Here is a 23,869-nt window from a genome sequence, read left to right on the forward strand (position 1 = left end):
TCAAAACTAACCAGTCTTACAACAAAATGATACGCATTAAACACGGACGTGTGTATTTATAAACTAATTCTTTTATAAATAAATAAAATACGTATTGTGAAGTTATTTAAACATAGTGTTAATAAACAAAGGAATCCAGGTGAGGTACAGTTATAATGTTAAAACGTCTTAAGTTGTGTATTACTTATAATGTAAGTTGACCTTTTAAAAATTTTGATGTTCGTGTCAAAAAAACATTTACATAGTATGAAACAAAGTTGCTTACTGTCTTGCCCTATGTATGCTTAGATCTTTGAAATTACGAAACGGATTTTCAACCGACTTCCAAAAGGAGGAGGTTATCAATTCGTCTGTATTTTTTTTTTATGTTTGTTACCTCATAACTTTTCACTGGGTGGACCGATTTTGATAATTTTTTTTTTGTTTGAAAGGTAGTGCTTCCCGTGGGGTCCCATTTTTTTTTATTTTTTTCCGATGATGGTATCCATATGAAAACGACATAAGTCTTATGTCTCATCTCTCTCTCTCAGTCTCATTATGTATATGCGCGACAAATAGGTGAATAACTGAAAATCACGTTAACCAATTTTGATAATTCTTTTTTTATTATAAATATATACTTCAAGGGTAATTTGGTGAAAGTTTGGTAAGGTTCTGAGCACAGGATCCATGACAAAGTAACGGAACGGAAGGGAAGGGAACAATTCTGAGGAGCACGTTAGCGATACTCAGTCGAATCTTTTATTTATAGGTTATTTGGATATTTGAGTCACCTTCCGTAATGTGGTTATGTTTATGTAATTATCATAGTCGAATATTATAATCAACTAGCTACCCACCCCGGCTTCGCACGGGTGCAATACTGATACTAAATATACTACAGAATTTGTTTATTTACGACATCACATCGCAAACTTCTAAAATTATCAGTGTTTCTTTACTATATTGTTCATGTATTATATACACAAACCTTCCCCTTGAATCACACTATCTTTTAAAAAAAACCGCATCAAAATCCGTTGCGTAGATTTAAAGATACATACAGAGAAAGCGACTTTGTTTTATACTATGTAGTGATGGAACTCCTATACGGCTCGCAGTTAGGGTGCGATATGGGGCAGAAATTCTTACTATCTTTAATCAAATTTTGTGTATGTGATGTGATGTCATATGATATACGAAATATAGTTGGTCTTTTTCAAAGTTTTTTTGCTGAGTTCGATTACAGCTCTTTCGAGGGATCCTTGTAGTTTACGCCGCGTGACGAATTAAATCCGCATTTTCGAAAGTCTATTTTTGCTTTATTCGCAAGTTTCCTTCGAAATTGTCCTCGAAGTAGTTTCTGACTCATATAAACGGAACGCTTAATCTATTCATATTAAAAAAAATTAGTTAGTCAACATCAGCTTCACTTAAAATCAAAAAATAAATAAATATTTTAACAAAAAGAAAAACCGACTTCAAACAAAACACTATTTTAAAACAAATGAATATGCACGAAAAAGTAATAAAAATAATTGCGTATTCAACATATTTTTTCGAGTCTTCCTAAGTTAAATGAAATGAAAAATATTAGACTACTTAAAAGTCGATTAACGATTATATCATGTAGTTATAATTATTGTTATATTTGGAGTCGGTGTCAGCCAATAAAACCCTACAGTATATCTATCAAAAAACAATACGAGAATACTTTAACAAATATGTTTTTTACAAATTACCTTTTACACAATAATATACTGGATCAATCAAGGGGCTCGTATCGCTTCTTTCTTTTGATTGTTGGGGCAAGGGCACCGTGGCTGACACCGGCTCCAAATATACCAATAATTATAACTACATGATATAATCGTTAATCGACTTTTAAGTAGTCTAATATTTTTCATTTCATTTAACTTAGGAAGACTCGATGTAATACAAGTTAGATGTAGCATCAGCAAATTCAATAAAACCGATGACTGCCGATTTACAACCAATAGAAACAGCTCCCTATCGCGCCATTCGACGCTATTTGTCGCTATAGATGCCTGCGTTCGACCCGAGACAGCTACTGCGTGTAAATCGACGTGTCAGATTGACGAATATATTAGGTCGTGTGATATTACAAGTTATTACGTTTGTGTAAAGGTCATATTCACATAATAAATGAATATTGATAATTTGGAATAGCGTACTTAATTCGGATGTGATCGCTTTTACGAATATTGCTGATGTTACATCTAAGTTGTGTCGTACTAAACGTATAACTGTATTAGTTAACGCATAAGCTCAGCTATTAGTCTGCGTGACTTTCCAACAATAATTTTAATTTATTCAGATTAAACTTTATGAAATATGCTAGAAAATCATCGTGTAAATCTATCGTATACAAACAGACACACTGAAGAATTAGTTTAAAAAATCAAAATCAAAATAAACTTTATTCAAGTAGGCTTTTACGAGCACTTTTACGTCTTTCAGCAACTGTATTAAGTGAAGTTACCTCCGGTTCCGAATGTAGATTCTACAGAGAGCCGCCAAGAAACTCAGTAGTTACTCTTTTTCAAAATTTAAAAATACAGTCATGTTAGTTAAATACAATTATATATATCCTATGAAATCAACAACCTAAATCAAAAAGTATTAATTCCACGCTTTTTTATCGTCTCTATAATCTTGTATTGAATAATCCTTTACCAATAAGTATAAGATTTTAAATTAACAATGAAATAAAACATGTAATATTTTTTATAAACATAATATTTAATATACAAATATGAACTAAAACTAGTTACTGTATAAATCTTGACCGCGTGCAATGGTGGCAAGAAAGCTAACAGCGTTTCCCCGTTGAATCGCAATTCCGATCCTCTGGGCAAACGAACCCTCCTGTCACCAGTGGAGGCAATGAGGCGAGGTGTTATACTTTTGATGAAGCTTTTTGCACCACTACTCCAAGGGCCGAGCGTTTCGAATTTGAATTGGTTATTTTTATGATTACAGTTATTAACTACGGGATATTTACCATGTTTTTATTTTTATCCGTTGGACCTCGATATTTTGACATTATCTACGAATGTCTTATTCACCTTTACCAATGCTTTTTTACAAATGATTGATGATGATGATGAATTTATCGAACGGCCAAGTTAAAAATGTCTGTGAAATTTTATTATAGAAATAAATACCTTGCCCCAAAAACAAAAATTGCCCAAATTCAATTAAATTCTTAGTTTAATGACAGGGCACAGATTATTTCGCCAATGTCATGTAGGTTACTTGGTGGTAGGGCTTTGTGCAAGCCCGTCTGGGTAGTTACCACCCACTCATCAGATATTCTACCGCTAAACAACAGTACGCAGTTTTGTTGTGTTCCGGTTTGAAGGGTGAGTCAGTGTAACTACAGGCTCAATGGACATAACATCTTAGGTCCCAAGGTTGGTGGCGCATTAACGATGTAGGGAATAGTTAATATTTCTTACAGCGTCATTGTCTATGGGTGATGGTGACCACTTACCATCAGGTGGCCCATATGCTCGTACACCAATTTATTCCATAAAAAAGGAGAGAGAATTAGATTGATCGGTACGGTTGAGATGACAAACTTCATTAAATATTAAAGACTAACATAGTACTACCTATTTCCTTATTAACCCCTAACCTAGAACAACACAAACATTAAGAGTTAATAATGAGGAAAATTATTAATAATTCTTAGTATTCTATCTATATAAAAAAGTATTACACTAAATTGGACTATTCACAACTTAATTTTATAACAATATATTATGCATAGTATAAAACAAAGTCGCTTACCACTTATCTGACCTTATGTGTGCTTAGATCTTTGAAATTACATAAAAAATTAAAGAATATATTTTTTTTTTAATTTAAGTCAATCCTATTCAGAGCCTTCTTCATTCAGCCTATTATTTAAACTTTTAAATTAATGTCAATTGTTAAATTCGTTTATACGATACTAAATTAAACCTGTATTATAGGTTCCGATCATTCGCCAACAAATCTTCTAACACATGACATTAGCGAAAAAATCTGTGCCCTGTCGACATCAACAAATGACAATTTTATCAAAAATTATATGTAAAATGAAAGTTGGCGGACATTTTGTTTTAAATAAAAGAATCGCAAAATGGCACAGATTATAATGAGGACATGAGGTCGTTATTACTGGAACATTATTAATTCACAAACTTTCTTTGAAATCGAACTGGGGACCTCGAAACATACATTTCTCAGAGATTTCGAAACGAGATATTGTTTTAACATACACGTAAAATCTTCATATAATTATATATGTGACTAGCTGTGCCCGTGACCTTGTATGCGTTTGAATTTAACAAAAAATATATTATTGTAGCCTGAGTTACTCCTTAGTATATCATTTTTCTGCCAGTGAAAGTCGGTGCAGCCGTTCCAGAGATAAAGCTGGAACAGACAGACAAAAATTGTAAAAAATGTTATTTTTAGTTTATGTACCGTGTATACATACATTTGCATTGAGTAAAAAAGGGCTATCTTAATATTACAAACAGACACTCCAATTTTATTATATGTATATATTATATGTGTGATTATGGGACGATCGCTGCACGTAGAAGATCGGGTATGGTCTCATTTTGTAGAGCTCCATCAAATTAAAGATAATTATTGATTACAATTTACTAAATTGTTAAGATAAAATATTTTATTAATTTTTGAGAGCGGATATAAGTTTTGGCTGAGTAGAGAGCGGCGCTGTGACTGTTAATAAGGAAAAAAAAAAACAAATGTAAAACGTGCGAATAGATTTGATCTGTTAACAATAAAATTAATTCAAAACAAAACCGGTCAGATTCAAAACTTAACTTAATATTTTACAACAAAATCAAAAATAATTTAAACCATATATTGAAAGATAATTTTAACTTAATTTAAAACGAGAATTTCATCTTTATTCCTGAGGAATTAATCCAGTGACAATAAAAGAAAGTAATTTAATTTTTCCGCCATTTGGATTATCTGTCAAAAAGGTATATTATTCGATACAAGATTTTGTAGATGATAATAAAGCGTGGAATTAATACCTGTTGACTTCCAGGCAGGATATATTAATTTAAATAATTGTATTAACTAACATGACTTTGTATTTTTTAAATGTTGAAAAAGAGTAACTACTGAATTTCTTGCCGGTTCTTCCCGGTAGAATCTAAATTTCCGAACCGGTGGTAGCTTCACTTAATTGTAAACTGACGATTCAAAAGTGCTTGTAAAAGCCCACTATACAAATGGACACCTTGCCCCAAGAAAGATTTATTGACTTTGCGGAGTCAGAAACTTGGCGATATAAGCTTATCCTTACTCCTAGTCCACATACAATGATTATCACTGATTTTATCAAAGTGATCAATGTTACTGTGAATATACATGATATTGTTGTAAATATATTGCGACGCAACAGTGAGTATTCCTACTCTGTTAAAGACATCCCGAAGAGAGTCTCTAGCTCCAAGATTATAAATAAACCGGATTGCTCTCTTTTGTAAAGTAAAGACCGATTCAATGTCTGCAGCATTACCCCAAAGTAATATGCCATATGACATAATACTGTGAAAATAACCAAAATAAACTAAACGAGTATCAATATCAGTTAGTTGTCTAACTTTTCTAACCGCGTATGCTGCGGAGCTGAGTCTCCCCGTTAGGGACGACAAATGGAGACTCCACTGAAGTCTGGAATCCAATTCTATTCCCAAGAACACCGTAGTATCGGCTACATTAAGTGGGCCACCGCTCAAAGATATATTATAATTTTGCTTTCTAACATTGGGTAGGGTAACAACTACACATTTTGTTTTTTGAGTATTCAAAACCAAATTATTTACTTTAAACCAATCTTGTATCTGTGATAAGGCACCGTTCACATCGTCATAGTCAGTTTTTTCCTGTCAACCTTAAAAATCAGTGAAGTATCGTTAGCAAACAACACTATATCACAAATACCTTTAACAAAGAAAGGAAGGTCATTTATATATACTAGAAATAGAAAGGGACCCAAAATTGAACCTTGTGGAACACCAATTTTTAACGTAGATCCAGTAGACTTTATTCCATTAATGAAAACTTGCTGGATTCTTTGACTGGAGTATGAGGCAATGAGATCAAGAGCCCTACCTTTAACGCCGTAATATTTGAGCTTATAAAGAAGCGTCTCGTGTTTTACACAATCAAATGCTTTAGATAAATCACAGAATACTCCAATAGCATTCTGTGATTTCTCCCAAGCATCGTAAATATACAAAGAAGAAGGTTCTCAATTTGATTTCATTGTTGTATTATTATTGCATTTTTTAATTTTGGTGCTAAAAGCGCTAAGGTTGAATACAACACTGGATAGAAAATATAGCTGATGTTTTATAAAACGCTAGATTTGTCCTTAGTGACTTACCATCAAATTATCCATTTGCCAGTTTGTTAGTAAATTGAATTAAGAAAACGACATGAAGAAAAGGTTTTTTTGAAGTCGTTTTATTAATCGTCGTATTTATATTCAATTTATTTATTATTCAACGAGCTTTAAACATAGGGAAAATCTGATATTTATCTGTTACTCATAAATAACATAATATGAACAATTTTTAATCATAATATGCTATGTATCTGAATATTAAAAGCTATTAAAAACTAACTTATACAGTATTATTTTGATCTATCTAGTAGGGTTCAGCCTGCGTTTACAATGAATGAATGAATGAATGAATGAATGAAATATACTTTATTGTACACCAAGCAAAGTACATAAAATTTTAAAACAGAAAAAAAAAAAAAAAAATTTTATAGAGTATACAATCGGCGGCCTTATCGCTAGAAGAGCGATCTCTTCCAGGCAACCGGTTGGCATAGGACATTATAATAAATAAATAAATTTAGGGTGGAGGTGTACTATAATACAAACATAATAAAGTAGTAAAAATAATACATACATATATAATGAGAAAATACACACATAACTAGTAAGAAAAACATACACACAATTTTAAAATAAATGAGGATTGGAGGAGGAGAAAGGTAAGGGATGAAAATACGATTTCAAGTATCAATATAATATTCGAAAATGCGACGTTTAAATATTTCTAGGGATTTAGCTCGACGTACCGCTAAGGGCAAGGAGTTCCATAAGCGTGCTGCGTTAATTGTAAAAGATTTTGAGTAACAAGTTGAAGAGTGAGAAGGGATACTCAAAATTACACTTACAATGTTATGAAACCTCAGAAATGATCACTGTTTCCCTACTATATTGTGCATGTATTATACTTATAAACCTTCCTCTCAAATCACTCTATCTATAAAAAAAACGCATCAATATCCGTTGCGTAGTTTTAAAGAAGCATACACAGGGACAGACAGCGAGAAGCGACTTCGTTTTTTATAATAGCAGAGAAGACAAGGTGTTATTAAATAAAATAATCTTTCACACCAAAACTACTGAACCGATTTTAATGTAATTTGGTACACAAATAGTTCAGAGCGTCACATAGGACATAGGCTATGTTTTTGGAAACAAAGATGTAACCTCTTTGTATTATCATTCAACGTAATGTTTTAAGTTAATTTGAAGTGCAAAACCGGGGACAACAGCCAATAAAACAACAACAACAGCCTGTAAATTTCCCACTGCTGGGCTAAAGGCCTCCTCTCCCTTTGAGGATAAGGTTTTGGAACATATTCCACCACGCAGTTCCAATGCGGGTTGGTGGAATACACATGTGGCAGAATTTCGATGAAATTAGACACATCCAGGTTTCCTCGCGATGTTTTCTTCACCCCTGAGAACGAAATGAATTATAAACACAAATTAAGCACATGTACAATCAGTGGTGCTTGCCTGGCTTTGAACTCGCAATCATCGGTTAAGATGCACGCGTTCTAACCACTGGGCCACCTTGGCTCACATAACATCCAGTACATTATAAAACAGTCCTTGCACGATGACGTGAATATGTGTCATATTATAGTACATATAATAGTATATATAAATACTTTCTTTACTGACACTGGTAAGGTCTAAAACATTTCACTATAAGCAGTACAGTAAGACCGTAAATAATAATAAAACCTATGCTATTTCAGTAGTTCGGGCCAAAATAATATTATCGTTTTACAATGATGCTCCAATCTCTCTATCTTTTGTTACAATGCCCCGCTATCGTCCAATTGTTTTCTAATGACAGCTCAATCGTATTTAAAATAAATAGTGTTACATGCCAGTATTAAACGCTATACCATATAAAATAATATTAATTACAATTTTACAAATTATTGATCAACTAATTACAATAATAATTGTATATAATAAAGTAAATTCAGTAGCCCCTGCTATATTCATAATATGCAATAATAATGTGATACAAATTATAACAACAATATATAAAAATATATAACAATATAGAATCAAATGTCATGACACCGTATTGAAGGCTAGGGTAACTCTCTAACACCTGTTTTAATTCAGCCATTTTGATTTTTCAGGTCTAAGTATTACCTCCGTGGAAGATGCTACTAGCGTTATGTTTTTTAGTTCTAGTAAGGGCCCAATTTGGAACTTCGCAAAATGGTAAGTTTTAATTACTATAGTAATATTTTTAACAATAGCTTTTAGCCCGCGTGTTTGTACGTGTATAAGTTATAAATATGGTAAGATGTTTACAGATTAAGTTAAACTATTACGTTAATTTAAAACCTTAGGGTGTATTTCATCTCTTAGGGTAACCCTAAACAATCTTAAATATGTATCTTTTTTATGGTATAGTTGAGCGGACGAGAAAATGGGCCACCTGATGGTAAGTGGTCACCATCACCCATAGACAATGACGCTGTAAGAAGTATTAACTATTCCTTACATCGTCAATGTGCCACCAGCCTTGGGAACTAAGATGTTATGCCCCTTGTGCATGTAGTTACACTGGCTCACTCACCCTTCAAATCGGAACACAACAATACTGCGTACAGTTATTTAGCGGTAGAATATCTGATGAGTGGATGGTACCTACCCAGACGAGCTTGCACAAAGCCCTACCAATCTTCGTATTTGTAATCAGTAACCCAAAAATAAAGTTTCATGCTTCTAACTTCAAAAATGTCGGACTTGCTGACAGATTAGTCTGATACTGAATACGAAATGTCAAACCCTATTTGCCCCCTTAAGGTAAGCATTTCGAGAAACGTTTAAATCCTCATTTTTATTAAGTATACCCACAATAAAGGTTCATATTTCTAATTTAAAACATGACTGACTGATATAATCTTCCCCTTATTTTACCCCCTTAGGGATAGAAGATGCAGCAACGCTTAAATACATATCTACATTTTTATCAGCAGACTAAAAATCAAATGTCATGTTACTAACTTAAAAAATAACGAATTTCCGTACAATTTTTCAAACTCAAACTCAAATTGCTTCATTAAATATGGAAGTATTACACTTTCTTATTGATGGTCAATTGAAACAGTACCACCGGTTCTTAAAAGAAAAAACCCTGACCTGAGAAGAACCGTCAAGAGATACACAGCTGGTGTGCTATCGATCATAAAGTCATTAATTGTATAACCTTTTGCACACAAGCGTTCCTTAATATTTTTTTTTTTAATTTGGCAACAGAGGCATTTTGAACGCTTTCTGGGATCCTGTTGTAAAATCGTATACATTGCCCCACAAAGGAGTTACTGACTCTATGTAGTCGAGTAACAGGAGTAACAAGTTTGTGTTTGTTCTTTGTACCAATGCTATGAGTATCACATTTTCTCATAAAATTTTATTTCGTACATACATAACATTACAGAATATATATTGAGAAGCAACAGTCAATATCTTGATTTCTTTAAATATATTCATTAACGATTCTTTAGCTCCTAGGTTATAGATTCCGCGAATAGCCCTTTGCAACACAAGCAAAAGGAAAATAATGTACATATTTCAATTATTATAATAAATATTGCTAACTTAGTTTCATAAACTCGTTTGCAAGTAATAAATAAAACTACATATATATTAATAAAATATCATTTCGAACAATGTTAATTTAATTATAATAATACCACAGATAAAAAATGGAGGCTATTGTGTGCATACAGGATAATATAGTAAATTCAATTATTGTTATCATCAGCAACTTAACAGAAACCACAAGTTGTATTTACGCCAATAATTATTATTTGTGTATATATTCAGGATGACAGAATCTTTTTTCTCAATACCACACAAACCTCTTTTCATTTTTCTGTGACAGCTTAATCTTTTAAAAAGGTAACAGTGGCGGATTTACAAATTTGCCGCTAGTAGGCTATTCAATTTTTGCCGCCCCCCACTGACTTTTGAAATTCAATACGTTAGTTTAGTTCCCAATCATATTCATTAAATTTATTCTGAAATTGCAATATGATAATATGATTTGTGTTCTATCGTCCTCATTACATCGGCTTCTTCCCGTTATTAGTATGATTATAAACTAGGTTATATGATTTATATTTTTTTTATTTCTGTAAAATATTAACAAATTTGGGCAAAATTTGCCGCCCTAGGCTCCAGCTTACTTAGCCTATTGGTAAATCTACCATTGAAAGGTAATATATGTGTAGTACGACAGAACTCCCAAATTATCAATAGATATCTATTTCTCATGTGAATATCTTTACACAAACGTAATAACTTGTAATATCATATGACCTAATATTTTCGTCAATTTGACACGTCGATTTACACGCACTCGCTGTCTCGGGTCGAACTGACGCGAGAATCTATAGCGACGAAAAGCGTCGAATGGCGCGATAGGGAGCTGTTTCTATTAGTTGTGTGAATCGGCAGTAATTGGTTTTATTGAATTTGCCGATACATCTATGTTATGTCGTACTGTACCGGTTTCAAATATTATGACCACATAAAATAATCTTTAATTATAGTATTAGTGTAAGTCGATTTTTGTCTCATCGTTTCATTATCAAATGAAACGATGGCTACACGAAGTAAGTCTGATTTTTCAGACTATTAACTTTAAGAGCTGAGGTAGCCCAGTGGTTAGAACGCGTGCATTCTCCGATGATTGCGAGTACAAACCCAGGCAAGGACCACTATATACATGTGCTAAATTTGTGTTTATAATTCATCACGTACTCGGCGGTGAAGGAAAACATCGTGAAACTTGCATATGTCTAATTTCATCGAAATTGTGCCACATGTGCATTCCACCAACTCGCATTGGAACAGTGTAGTGGAATATGTTCCAAACCCTCTCCTTAATGGGAGAGGAGGCCTTAGCCAACAGTGGGAAATTTACAGGCTGTTACTTTACTTTACTATTAACTTTAAGGATAAATATTTATTTGCAACTAAATTATTTAGATTAATTAATAGTATAATACGTTGTCTTCATGCTTCCACTGATGGTTCCTAGTTGACAATACACATTAGTTACTGTAGGCAGTGCCGTAAATAGCCCTTTCTGCGCCCTGTGCGAGCTTCTATAACTTAACCGCAGGTTCACTACTTCAAATGCGTTGCCCATTAACGATAAACACTAAACACAAATACGCTCGTGCGCTCCCAAAAAAAATGAGCGCGATGTATATTTTTAATGATACTATCATGTAAGTACGTTTGTATTGGAATCGAATACTAGGGGAATGTTAACAAGAGCAAAACGAAAAAACAATAGTCCTGCCCAGTCTATTCTTGCGCCCCCGAGAGTCTACGCCCTGTGTTTGGGCATATGGCACCACCCTATTTACGCCACTGTGTAGGAGATCTTAATCTTTTCACAATCACCAATATCTCACCAACTTGACTGGTTACGTTGACTCACTCAACTTTTAAACCGTAACACAACAGTACTAATCATCTACCCAGCTGAGCAAAAGACTACGAATCAATTTTTACTTGCTCTAATTGTATTATTAAAAAAGCAGAAATGGCCGCGTGGTTAGAACGCGTGCATCTTCACCGATGATTGATTCAAACCCAGACAAGTACTGAATATTCATGTGCAAGGGAGATCTTAGCCCAGCAGTGGGGAATTTACAGGCTGTTGATTTGATTGGAATTGTTTTATTGTGATTTCAGAGGGAGAACCGTGCGTTGTGAAGCATACTAACACACGTGGTGTATGCAAACTCGCTTCCAAATGTCAATCGGCCAGAGAGGATTTCCAGTAAGCGATTTTGTGATTTATTCATATGAAAATTAAGTTAACAGAGCTTAAAATTCTATGACACGTTTTTGTTGATAGTCATAAGTATTCAATAACCCCTTAAGCATAACAAACACTCTGGTGTAGACGATGTTCTGATAACCCCAAAAAAATAAATATTGGACAACATCATATACATTACTCTGATCCCAATGTGAGTAGCTAACGCACTTGTGTTGTGGAAGATCAGAAGTAACGACGGCACAAACACCCAGACCCGAGACGACGTAGACAACTAATGGTAATCTACATCGACTCGGAGGCCGGGACCTCGGAGTGGCGTACCCATAAAAACCGGTGAAGACTTTTATGAGACCTTCTGACAATTGACGGCAGACTTGGCAGTCTGCAGAGTTTAATTGGGATGAAACTCTTTGCACTCTCGATTAAAACTAGCCTGGCTCTACAGATAATATTTATATGATATACAAAGAATTGGTTCTGTCAAAAATAGACAAATACTATGTAGTTATTGGATATACACATTTATTTCCGTCCGACACAAGTGACGCACGAGATGAAATATAAAACAAAAGGCATATGAAGATTCGGTTATAATATGCTGGATTAGAAGCCGCAATCTTCGTCTAAGAATCACGTTCTTCTAACCCTGGAAATCTCGCTGGAAAAACCCTTAAGTTCTTACGCATTCCTTTCTATGAAGTAGGGCTTATATAGTACCTTACCTTTTTTATATCACTCTAAACATTATGTCTAAACCAGGATAAGCTAAGAGCCGAGATGGCCCAGTGGTTAACGCGTGCATCTTAACCGATGATTGGGGTTCGAACCCAGGCAAGCACCACTGAATATTCATGTGTTTTATTTGTGTTTATAATTTATCTCGTGCCCGATGAAAGAAAACATCGTGAGGAAACCTGCATGTGTCTAATGTCATAGAAATTCTGCCACTTGTGTATTCCGTGTGCATTGGAACAGCGTGGTCGAATATGTTCCAAACCTTCTCCTCAAAGCAGAAAAGGCGTTAGCCATTGGGAAAAACAACAACAGACTGTTGTTGTTATTGTTGTAGGATTAACTATGAGTGACTTACTGGTACCTAGAACGCCTAGTATACCCAACACACGGCTACTAAACAACCAGCAGTATACTCCGTGTCTTTGGGATACATTACAGGATACTTTGTATAAGCTACAGTGACACTCTGATCGTTGATCATTCTATGCTAATGTCCAAGTTAGTGGGTTCTCTACTAAGAAACCATTCGATAAATTAATTAAGGTGTTTTTTTTGTTATAAAGAACCTTTTTTGTTAACCTCCTTAAATATTGCAAGGCCTTAGCAAGGAAATGGTTGCAATATGTTATGTTACTCTAACAAACCCTATGATTAATGAAACAAAAAAAAATAACACGAATGACTAACCTATACTTTTCAGATCTTTATTTATTTATAATTGAACACAATTACCAGGGTGAATTTCAACAGGTCCAATAAAATCTTCATTTCCGTGGATTTTTTATTCTGCAACTTTAGAACAAGAAAAAATAGTGTTTATTCAAGTTTTTGATAATATATGTATTCATGCTTAATATCTAGCAGATAGCTTAAAAAACTAACTAGATATACAAGATTAAAAATTTCGTGCCACGGCGATGAAACATGGATGCACGGCAATGAAACATGTGTCCACGGCAATGAAAGAACTGTGCCACGGGAATGATAGAATCAATCCACGGTAATGAAAAAATCCAATAACACATGATATTTTTATATGTATTTAATACTTACCTGGGATGGACACATCCATGTCTCTGAGAGGGAAAGGCATACACATACACATGCACTCTTTTTACCCTCTTCTCAATAATCTTCTTGCATAGGAGTAAAATTAAACAAAATTTTAATAAAATCAAAGCAACACAATCATTTATTTTAAGTTCTTTCACACAAAAATTAACAGAACAGAAATTAAAAAATAAAAATAAACTTTTCTAAAGTATGCAATAGGTATTGCTAACAATATATACTTAACACAACATAATTTTACAATTCGCGAATAAACAATTATTTATTATGATTAAATCAAGTCTGGACAAATTGTAGGGCCTACCTAATCACAGCCTTATTATCAACATAATATTTTTTACCTTTTCTCTATTAAATCTTATATTTAATACAGACTTACAGTATTGGATTCAACAAGATTACACTCTTTGTCTACGGTTCGTTTTTAGATATGATAGATATGTGTAGTGTAGCAAGAAAGATAAACCATACAAAAGGGTGTGAACTTGGTATGTTCATCGTTTTCCAAAAAAGAAATCTTATTATAGAATACAATCAGCCTTTCTAATTAACACTTACATCTAATTAACACTAACAGTATAGCACTGTTAACAGGAATATCAGCCTTTCAAATTCACTCGTCTCATTATTATTATCTATACTTCAATCTTAACTTAGATCACAAAGATATATTTTTGTACATCACAAATCAAAATAGCCTATTCATCTTCTTTTTTTAAATACTCCTCTCGTAAAACAGGGTCGCTTCTTAATTTTTCACGTCGCTTTTGTTCGGCCAATCTTCTTCTTTCCTTTCTCTCCTCTTCCGATAGTTTCGGTTTAGGCATCTTGGTTTTCTAAAAATAAGCAACCCATTATTATGTTTATAATTAGACTCTAATATATGTGTGTGTGTGACTGTAAGTTTGTGCGTGTGTGTGAGTCTTTGTGCGTGTGTAAGTGCGTGCGCGATTGTGTGTGCGTATGTTTGAGTGTCTATTGTGTCCAAATGTATATAATTTCGTAAGGTTAACGTGGAGATATATTTTGTAGTTGAAATTACACTACAGATTGTTTCTTTCCTTAACCATACCGTGGCGATGAAAACATAAGTCACGGAAATTAAACAACTGCTCATGGCAATGAAACTAAATTGTTTTAAAAGGCATGGCAATGAAATTTCGTTTCATCACCGTGTCTTTTTTTCATTGCCATAGCAAATTTTGGCCACAGAAACCATGGCAATGAGAGCACGGCGATGAAAATTAAAGCAAAAACATCAAGTAGCCAAAAATCTATTAATTATTCCGAGTAATTAACACGTCACAAATAAACATAAGACAAATGGCATTCTATCGAATGCCTAATCAAGAGGACAAACTTATTCAAATAGAAGTTAGGTCTATCCACGGCGATGATAGAAAAAATGTCCAGTAACATAAAAATCGAATACTTACCTTTATGGCGCGAAAACGTAGGCACGTATGCACTTGCTTCCACGTGGAGCACCGAGCGAAACTATCATGCAACGTTTAGCGCACAGCGGTGGTGGACGCAAGTTAAGGACTTGGATAAAACAATATTCTTAAATATATTTAGGACACGGCGATGAAAGGTAGTTCTAGGACAAATGTATTTTTATTAACCATTCTTTGTATTGTTTAAATATATGAATAAATGTATTCCGTAACAATACTTTAACTGTTCACGTATCAATTAAAACTTGGTTTTAATATAAATAACCAATAGATTTTTATCAATGACGTATAATACACATCGAGGTAATGTGTGGACAAACACGGCAATGAAAGATTTCGAGGTGTAACTTTTTTTTTGGAGCTTCTATTAATCCAATTTAACTTCATATTTAGTGCTACACATAGATTACTATATCACCTAACCAGAAAAAAATGTTAGAACATTATAACCATGTTTTATAGTACCGATTTCATTGATGCCACGTAATTTTTGTTCCTGGGAAATTCACCCACCATCACTACATAACTTTCATCAGTTACAAGAATATTTCAATACATAGACGTTTAATTAGTATGTATGTATGTAAGAACAGTAAATACCACGACCGATACAAACAGACTCGACCGACAGACAACCGAACATTAACCCGTCACTAAGCGTTCTGCCTTATTTATGTGATTCCGCTGACACCTGTTTGAGGAGGGGGGGGGAGTTCTTGTAAGATTACATTAATTTATTTTGTTTTACAGAAACAATGGGATTAAACCAACATTCTGCACGCATTCCTTTGAGTCCATACTGGTCTGTTGCAGTGATGGCAGTTCTATACTAAACACAGCACAGATATTCGAGTAAGAAATGATATATAATATACTATACACTTATACAGTGGTTTGGTGCCCGTCTGGGTAGGTACCACCCGCTCATCAGATATTCTACCAAATAACAGTACTTGGTATTGCTGTATTCCGGTTTGAAAGGTGAGTGAGTCAGTGTTACTACAGTGGCAAGGGACGTAACATCTTAGTTCTCAAGGGTGGCACATTGGTGATGTAAGGAATAGTCAATGTTTCTTACAGCGTCATTGTCTATGGGTGATTGTGACCACTTACCATCAGATGGCCCATATGCTCCTTTGCCAACCTACAGCATAAAGCGAGTGGGAAGACTTCGTTTTATAGTCTGTAGAGATTTTAATCGTAGAACGACCAAAGAAAACTAACCATATATGTATGTGCATTCAGAGTAAGAAAACCTTCGTCAGTTTTCAAATTCATTCCTTTATCAATTCGTAAACTGTTAGTACCTTTTGAATCTGAAGCACTAAACTGACATCTGCATATGAAATTAAACTTACAGTACGACACAACTTAGATGTAGCATCGGCAAATTCAATAAAACCGATTAATGCTGATTTACAACCAATAGAAATAGCTCCCTATCGCACCATTCGTCGCTATAGATTCCCGCGTCAGTTCGACCCGAGACAGCAAGTGCGTTTAAAGCGACGCGTCAAATTGACGAATATATTAGGTCATATAATATTACAAGATATTACGTTTGTGTAAAGATCATATTCACATAAGAAATAAATATTGATATTTGGGATAGCGTACTCAATTCGGGTGTGATCGGTTTTACGAATTTTGCTCTTGTTAAGATTCCACTGAGCCTTCTCAGTAATGGCAATGCATTTGCAGTAGTGAACCTGCGTTTAAATTTTAGTGAGTGAGACAGTAAAATAGGCAAAGGGTCTGCTTAAATAGGGCGCAGTTATAGAAGCTCGCACAGGGCACAGAAAAGGCTATTGATGGCACTAGATACCTACATCTAAGCTGTGTCGTACTATACATAGTAAGTACTCTTTGATAGATGTGACTTGTAATGACACTGCGCCGCCATATGTCATTCTCGATCGGTAGCAGATTATCGCTCACACTGTGCACACGAAAATAGATCTTAAGGTGACAAACCTTTTCTTACCCCGACTGTACTGTATTCTTATCAATTTGATTATAACTATAAGTATTAAATTCAGATATGTCCATTATTTTCAGTCGCAGACCGGTCTGGAATCAATTCTCTCAAACAAATAACAATCAGAATAAGCGCCTCAGCGAGCGAAGTAAGTAAGGAATGCCACATGTGTATTCCACCAACCTGCATTGGCACAACGCGTTGTGGAATACGTTCCAAACCTCCTCAAGAGGAGATCAAAATCAAAATAGACTTTATTCAAGTGGGCTTTTACAAGCACTTTTGAATCGTCATTTAACAATTAAGTGAAGCTACCACCGGTTCGGAAAGTAGATTATATCGAGAAGAACCGGCGAGAAAGTCAGTAGTCACTCTTTTCAACATTTAAAAAATAAAAAGTCATGTTAGTCAATACAATTATTTAAATTAATATATCCTGCTTGGAAGTCAACAGGTATTAATTCAACGCTTTTTTATCATCTACAAAATCTTGTATCGAGTAATACGCCTTCTTTACCAATGTATTTTATATAAACCTATACCTTGCCCCAAGAATGATTTATTGACTTTGCTGAGTCGAAGACTTGGCGTTATAAGCTTATCCTTACTTCTAATGCACATACAATGATTATCACGGATTTTATCAAAGTGGTCAATGTTACTGATTAGGCCTTACCCCTGCAGTGGGAAATTTACAGGCTGTTAATGTAGTTTTCAAGTTTTCAACTTAACTAGAGACCCGCCCCGGTTTCGCACGGGTGCAATATTGATACTAAATATACTACAGAGTTTGTTTATTTACATCACAATAGAAACTTCTGAAATGATCAGTGTTTCTTTACTATATTGTCCATGTATTATATACAGAAACATTCCTCTCAAATCACTCTATCAATAAAAAAAACCGCATCAAAATCCGTTGCGTAATTTCAAAGATCTAAGCATACATAGGGACAGATAGCGGTAAGCGACTTTGTTTTATACTGTGTAATGGTGTTGATTGTAACTCTCGTTCCACAGAATGTGACGAATACAGTCGGGGCGTGACCCAGACTGTCAACTTCATCGCCCTCATGCCGGACCCTGACGCAATGACCCTGGTCTCGCCCAAGTGTAATTATGAAAGCGTCCAACTCATCGTGGGCGGGGAGAACGCTATCCAGGGCGAATTCCCACACATGGTAAGAGTTCTATGTAAAGAAACGGAATTTAAATTTCCCACTGCTGGGCTAAACCTCCTCTCTCATCAAGGAGAGGGTTTGGAACATATTCCACCACGCTGTTCCAATGCGGGTTGGTGGAATGCACATGTGGCAGAATTTATATAAAGACAAATGCAGGTTTCCTCACGTTTTCCTTCACCGCCGAGCACGAGTAGAATTATAAACACAAATTAAGCACACATATGCTTGACGCGTTCTAACCACTGGGCAATCTCAGCTCTAGAGTTCTATGTAAGCTGGTGTATTTATCTAAAATATTAGATTATTATGTGAAATGAAAGAATGAAAATGTAACCATAAATCTTGGCAGTTTTACCCCCTTTTACTTTATTTTACGTTACTATTTATTTATTAATTAAATCGCTACCCACTCCCACTCATTCAAAATCAAAATATACTTTACCTTACAAGCACTTTTGAATCGTCATTAACCAACTATATTAAGTGAAGCTATCACCGGTTTGGAAAGTAGATTCTACCGAGAAGAACCGCCAAGAAACTCAGTAGTACTCTTTTTCAACATTTAAAAATACAGTCATGTTAGTTAAATATGTGTACAGTATAGTACAGTACAGTTATATATGTATACAATATATCCTGCCTGGAAGTCAACAAGAATTAGCTCCACGCTTTTTTTACATCTTTAAAATCTAGTATCGAATAATATGCCTTCTTTACCAATGTATTTTTTACAAATTATTTGAATTTATGAATCGGCAAAGTTAAAAATATCTGTAGAATTTTAATATAGAAACGGATACCTTGCCGCAAAATTTCTTTATTGATATGAAGACTAAGCCTATTTAATTTCACAGGCTGCAATTGGCTGGATCGATATTGAGGGCAATTATGCCTTCCAATGTGGGGGGAGCCTCATCAGCTCCCGCTTCGTGCTGACAGCTGGTCACTGCATCAAGAACCCGAAGATGAAGGATCCAAAGCCTTCCATCGTTCGACTCGGCGATCAGAACTTGGATCCAACCGTCAGTGACGGAGCCAGTCCTGTTGATGTGAGTCAATATTACATACCTTTTTGATATTATAGGGGGCAAAGGAGCTACCTGATGGAAAGTGATTAACACCGCCGATGGACATCTATAACACCAGGGGACTTGCCTTTGCCTTGGCCTTTAAGGAAGGAGTACGCTCTTGAAGGTTCCGAAGTCGTATCGGTTCGGAAAAACGCATCAATGCTGGTTCCACAGAGTGGTTGTGCGAGGCGGAAGATCCATGGGCAAAATTAAAATAAATTGGTAAATTTATTTAATAGGTAAACAGAACGTCAGCTGCATAATAATAACTAAATACCGCCAAACAACAGGATTTGGCATTGTTGTGTTCCGGTTTGAAGGGTGAGTGAGCCAGTATCTACAAGACTTATATCTTAGTTGCCAAGGTTGATAGCGGTTTGGTGATGTAAGGAATGATTCATATTTCTTACAATGACGTTGTCTATTGATTGTGACTATTTACCATCAAGTATATTTGGTATAACCATTTGCAAAAGTCTTGTTTAACTAATACTAGTGGGTTGCGAATCTTCGCGTATATTCGAAATATTTTATTGGAATTCCGAAATAAACGACACGGTTTTTATTTTTTCCATTTTGCGATACGGGGCGATTAACACCTCGTATGAAAGCCATCTTAATACTGGTACTTATTAGATCTCATACCGTTTGAAAACATTTGGTACAGTATGAAGAAGATTGGGGAGAAATATACAGAATTAAACAGTTGCGCAAGACATAAGAGCATCATGACTCGGTCATGATGGTCGAGTATTGTTTTATATGGTACAGGTTGGCGGACGAGCATATGGGCCACCTGATGGTAAGTGGTCACCATCACCCATAGACACCCATAGACAATGACGCTGTAAGAAATATTAACTACTCCTTACATCGTCAATGCGCCACCCACCTTGGAAACTAAGATGTTATGTCCCTTGTGCCTGTAGTTACTGGCTCACTCACCCTTCAAACTGGAACACAACAATACTGAGTACTGTTATTTGGCGGTAGAATATCTGATGAGTGGGTGGTACCTACCCAGACGGGCTTGCACAAAGCCCTAACACCAATAATGTCACTGTACTTGAGCAAAAATTACATGCTTTTCTGTTCTTCAAAATAACGATAACTCTTTTTCCGCAGATACCAATAAAGACCGTCCACAAGCACCCTGGGTACAAATCTCCAGGAAAATACAACGATATAGCCTTGTTCGAGCTGAATAGCGATGTGGACTTCGAATCAGCGATCAGACCAGCGTGTCTTTGGACCAAATTTGACTTCCCCGGACATACAAAGGCTGTGGCTACAGGATGGGGAGTGACAAGCCCGCGTAAGTATAACCCATCGGAAACATAAATGTAAAATGAGAGTAATAGTTCAGTATTATGATATACGGGTATATAAAGCACGGGTGCAAAGCTGATGCTAAATATACTACAGAATGACTTATAATACAAACCGCTATGTCCCAGAGATTTAAATCTGTAATATCTACGAAGATATTCATTTAAATTACATGCAGTAAGGGCCATACTGATCTATATTGATTGCAAAATTTATCTAAGGTACTTTATTGTATAAGGATTAATGTTGTATTAATTAAAATCGCTTCGAAAATAAGCTATTATTTCTCGTAAAAAGTAATCGATACAAATGTTTATTGTGGGTTATCTTTAAGAGATACCAATGCGAACTTTTTTGAAGGTGTTTTTAAGGTTGTTTACATTATTGTGTTATATTATTTTGATCTATATGTGAGGGCTCAGCCAGGGTTTACAATGTAAGCGCTAAAAATGTATAAATTTACGACATCACATTAGAAACTTCTAATGGTATCAGTGTGTCTTTTCTAAGTTACAATCATGTTAGTTAAATACCATTAGGTATATATGCCTGTAATATATCCCGCCTGGAAGTCTACAGGTATAAACTCCACGCTTTTTTATTGACTATAAAATCTTGTATCGAATAATATGCCTTATTTACCAATGTATTTTTTACAAACGATTTGAATTTACCAAACGGCAAAGTTACAAATGTCTGCGGAATTTTATTAAGAAATTACAAAAGGAAGATTCGTTCAAAAATCCAGCTTCCCCTAGTTTTAGAGGAGCTATGTCTTTACTCACTGGACTATACTATAATTTCCCAAAACATCTGCTTTTAGGTAATAGGGAGACATCGAAGGAACTACAAAAGGTGTCCTTGACGTTACTAGAAAACGACCACTGCGACGCGCTCTTAAACGACACACACAATAGACACTGGGGAGGGTTCGTTGATACCCAGATGTGCGCTGGCGAGCTACGTGGAGGAAAGGATACCTGTCAAGTAAGTTGACAATAAAATACAGTAACAGCCTGTTTTCCCAATTATTCATACGACGCTTTAGTAAATGTTACTCGTACTGAGTCGGTTTACATAGCTACTAATTATACTGTTGCATTTGCAAGTATTTATTTGAAAGCCTTTTCATTGATTCAAAAACAGTAGCCTGTAAAATTCGCACTGCTAGGCTAAGGCCTCCTCCTTTTGAGGAGGTTAGGAGCATATTGCAACACGCTGCTCCAATGCGAGTTGATGAATGTAAATATGACAGAATTTCTTTGAAATTAGACAAATGCAGGTTTCCTCACGATGTCATGCTGAAACTTGATGGAAGATTCTATATAAAAATATTACACTTGCTTAATGACAGTTATTAAACCGCCAAATATGAGTACTCAGTATGTTGTGCTCCGGTTTGAAGAGTGAGTCAGTGTAACTACAGGCACAAGGGACATAGCATCTTAATTGCCAAGGTTGACGATTGACGATGTAAGGGATAGTTAATATTTCTTACAGCGTCATCACTTACCATCAAGTTTTCATATCATTACTATAAATGTATTGTCCTTATTTGAAACAAACTGGCAGCTATCTCATTCTTAATATAGAATCAAGTTGATTCTGAAATATAACAGTAGTTTCGAATTGATTAGAATTTACACGATAATAAATATAACAATACAAACTATTTCAAATGTAACTGTAAATATATAACAAAAAACACACCTTCATCAGATTTTTTTTTAATAATCATAATTCACCCAATTTAAACATTTTTAATTAATTATTCACCTATACCTTCCTCGTGAATCACATCCTATATTGGTGACACGGAAATCCGTATAAAAGCCATTTAATTTGTACTTCTCTTTCTCAATTAGATAATTTTTAATTGGTAAGATATCACCGTACCCACCAAACAATAATACATAGTACGGTCGTGTTCCGGTTTGGGTTAAGGTAAGTGAGTCTGAGTAAATTCAGGCATAAGATTCAGAACCAATGATATTCTAATAAACAGATATGTTATACCCATACTAAACAACAGAAAAAAGTGTGCCGCGTCGGCGACCGTTTATTTTTACATTTCGTTACAAGTAAAAAGGATAGCTTGACAAAAACAATAAGTAAAAGGGATAACTAGATGTTTTAATTACGCAAAACGTATTACTACGTAATTATGATGTATTATAACGTATTACTACGTAAAACGACTAAAGGAAAACGTCCCAATTAGGACGTTTTCTAGTCTTCACTTTTTGCGCGTTAATAACATATCTGTTTACTACAACATCATTGGAATCAACTAAAAAAACAATCGTTTTTGTAATAATTTTGAACGTTTCTTTTGTAAACCAATAACAATATGTATTTTTCCATATACAGGGTGATTCAGGCTCCCCCCTCCAAGTTGCGTCAACACATAACAAGTGCATCTTCCACATCGTGGGCATTACTTCTTTCGGTCGCCGGTGTGCTGAATCTGGCAGACCAGCAGTGTACACGAGAGTCGCCATGTATTTAGACTGGATTGAATCCATCGTCTGGCCGGGAGAATAATTAAAAAAATAATAGTTTCATATTTTTAATACTATAATAAAAAATAAATAAACAATTTTTTTTTTCTTTTGTGCCAAAAAGGCACAGACTATTTCGCCAATGTCGCTTGATATGAGACACGATAGAGATTGATCGGTACGATCGAAGTAAAGTAAAGCAAAAGCCTGTAAATTTCCCACTCCTGGGCTAAGGCCTCCTCTTCCATTAAGAAGGTTTGGAACATATTCCACCACGCTGTATCAATGCGGTTTGGTGAAATGCACATGTGGCAGAATTTTTATGAAATTAGACACATGCAGGTTTCCTCACGATGTTTTCCTTC

At 35.0% G+C, this 23,869-nt stretch overlaps 1 protein-coding gene across 2 annotated transcripts; it reads left to right on the forward strand.

The window, feature by feature from the left end:
- LOC124542301 (serine protease snake-like) lies at positions 1 to 23,596 on the forward strand. 2 transcript variants are annotated; one of them, XM_047120266.1, is made up of 10 exons: positions 1 to 139; positions 8,506 to 8,590; positions 12,089 to 12,176; positions 16,193 to 16,294; positions 17,501 to 17,568; positions 18,441 to 18,601; positions 19,459 to 19,653; positions 20,800 to 20,989; positions 21,827 to 21,990; positions 23,374 to 23,596. In XM_047120266.1, exons 2-10 carry the CDS (start codon positions 8,530 to 8,532, stop codon positions 23,545 to 23,547), a joined length of 1,203 nt encoding a protein of 400 aa, XP_046976222.1. In that variant the 5' UTR covers positions 1 to 139; positions 8,506 to 8,529; the 3' UTR covers positions 23,548 to 23,596. The 2 variants fall into 2 exon arrangements, with proteins under 2 accessions (XP_046976222.1, XP_046976223.1); XM_047120267.1 differs by having other exon boundaries at positions 17 to 144.
- Positions 23,597 to 23,869: the final 273 nt, after the last annotated feature.

Source organism: Vanessa cardui, chromosome 30 (assembly GCF_905220365.1).
Source record: "Vanessa cardui chromosome 30, ilVanCard2.1, whole genome shotgun sequence".
In the NCBI taxonomy this organism is placed as follows: Eukaryota; Metazoa; Arthropoda; class Insecta; order Lepidoptera; family Nymphalidae; genus Vanessa; species Vanessa cardui.

Bases quoted from the DNA above. Each gene is read 5' to 3' on its own strand.
- LOC124542301 (XM_047120266.1), top strand. From the start codon at position 8,530: ATGCTACTAGCGTTATGTTTTTTAGTTCTAGTAAGGGCCCAATTTGGA. The intron at 16,295-17,500 runs GTAAGAAATGAT...CATTATTTTCAG, and splicing joins AACACAGCACAGATATTCGA to TCGCAGACCGGTCTGGAATC. The intron at 17,569-18,440 runs GTAAGTAAGGAA...CTCGTTCCACAG, and splicing joins TAAGCGCCTCAGCGAGCGAA to AATGTGACGAATACAGTCGG.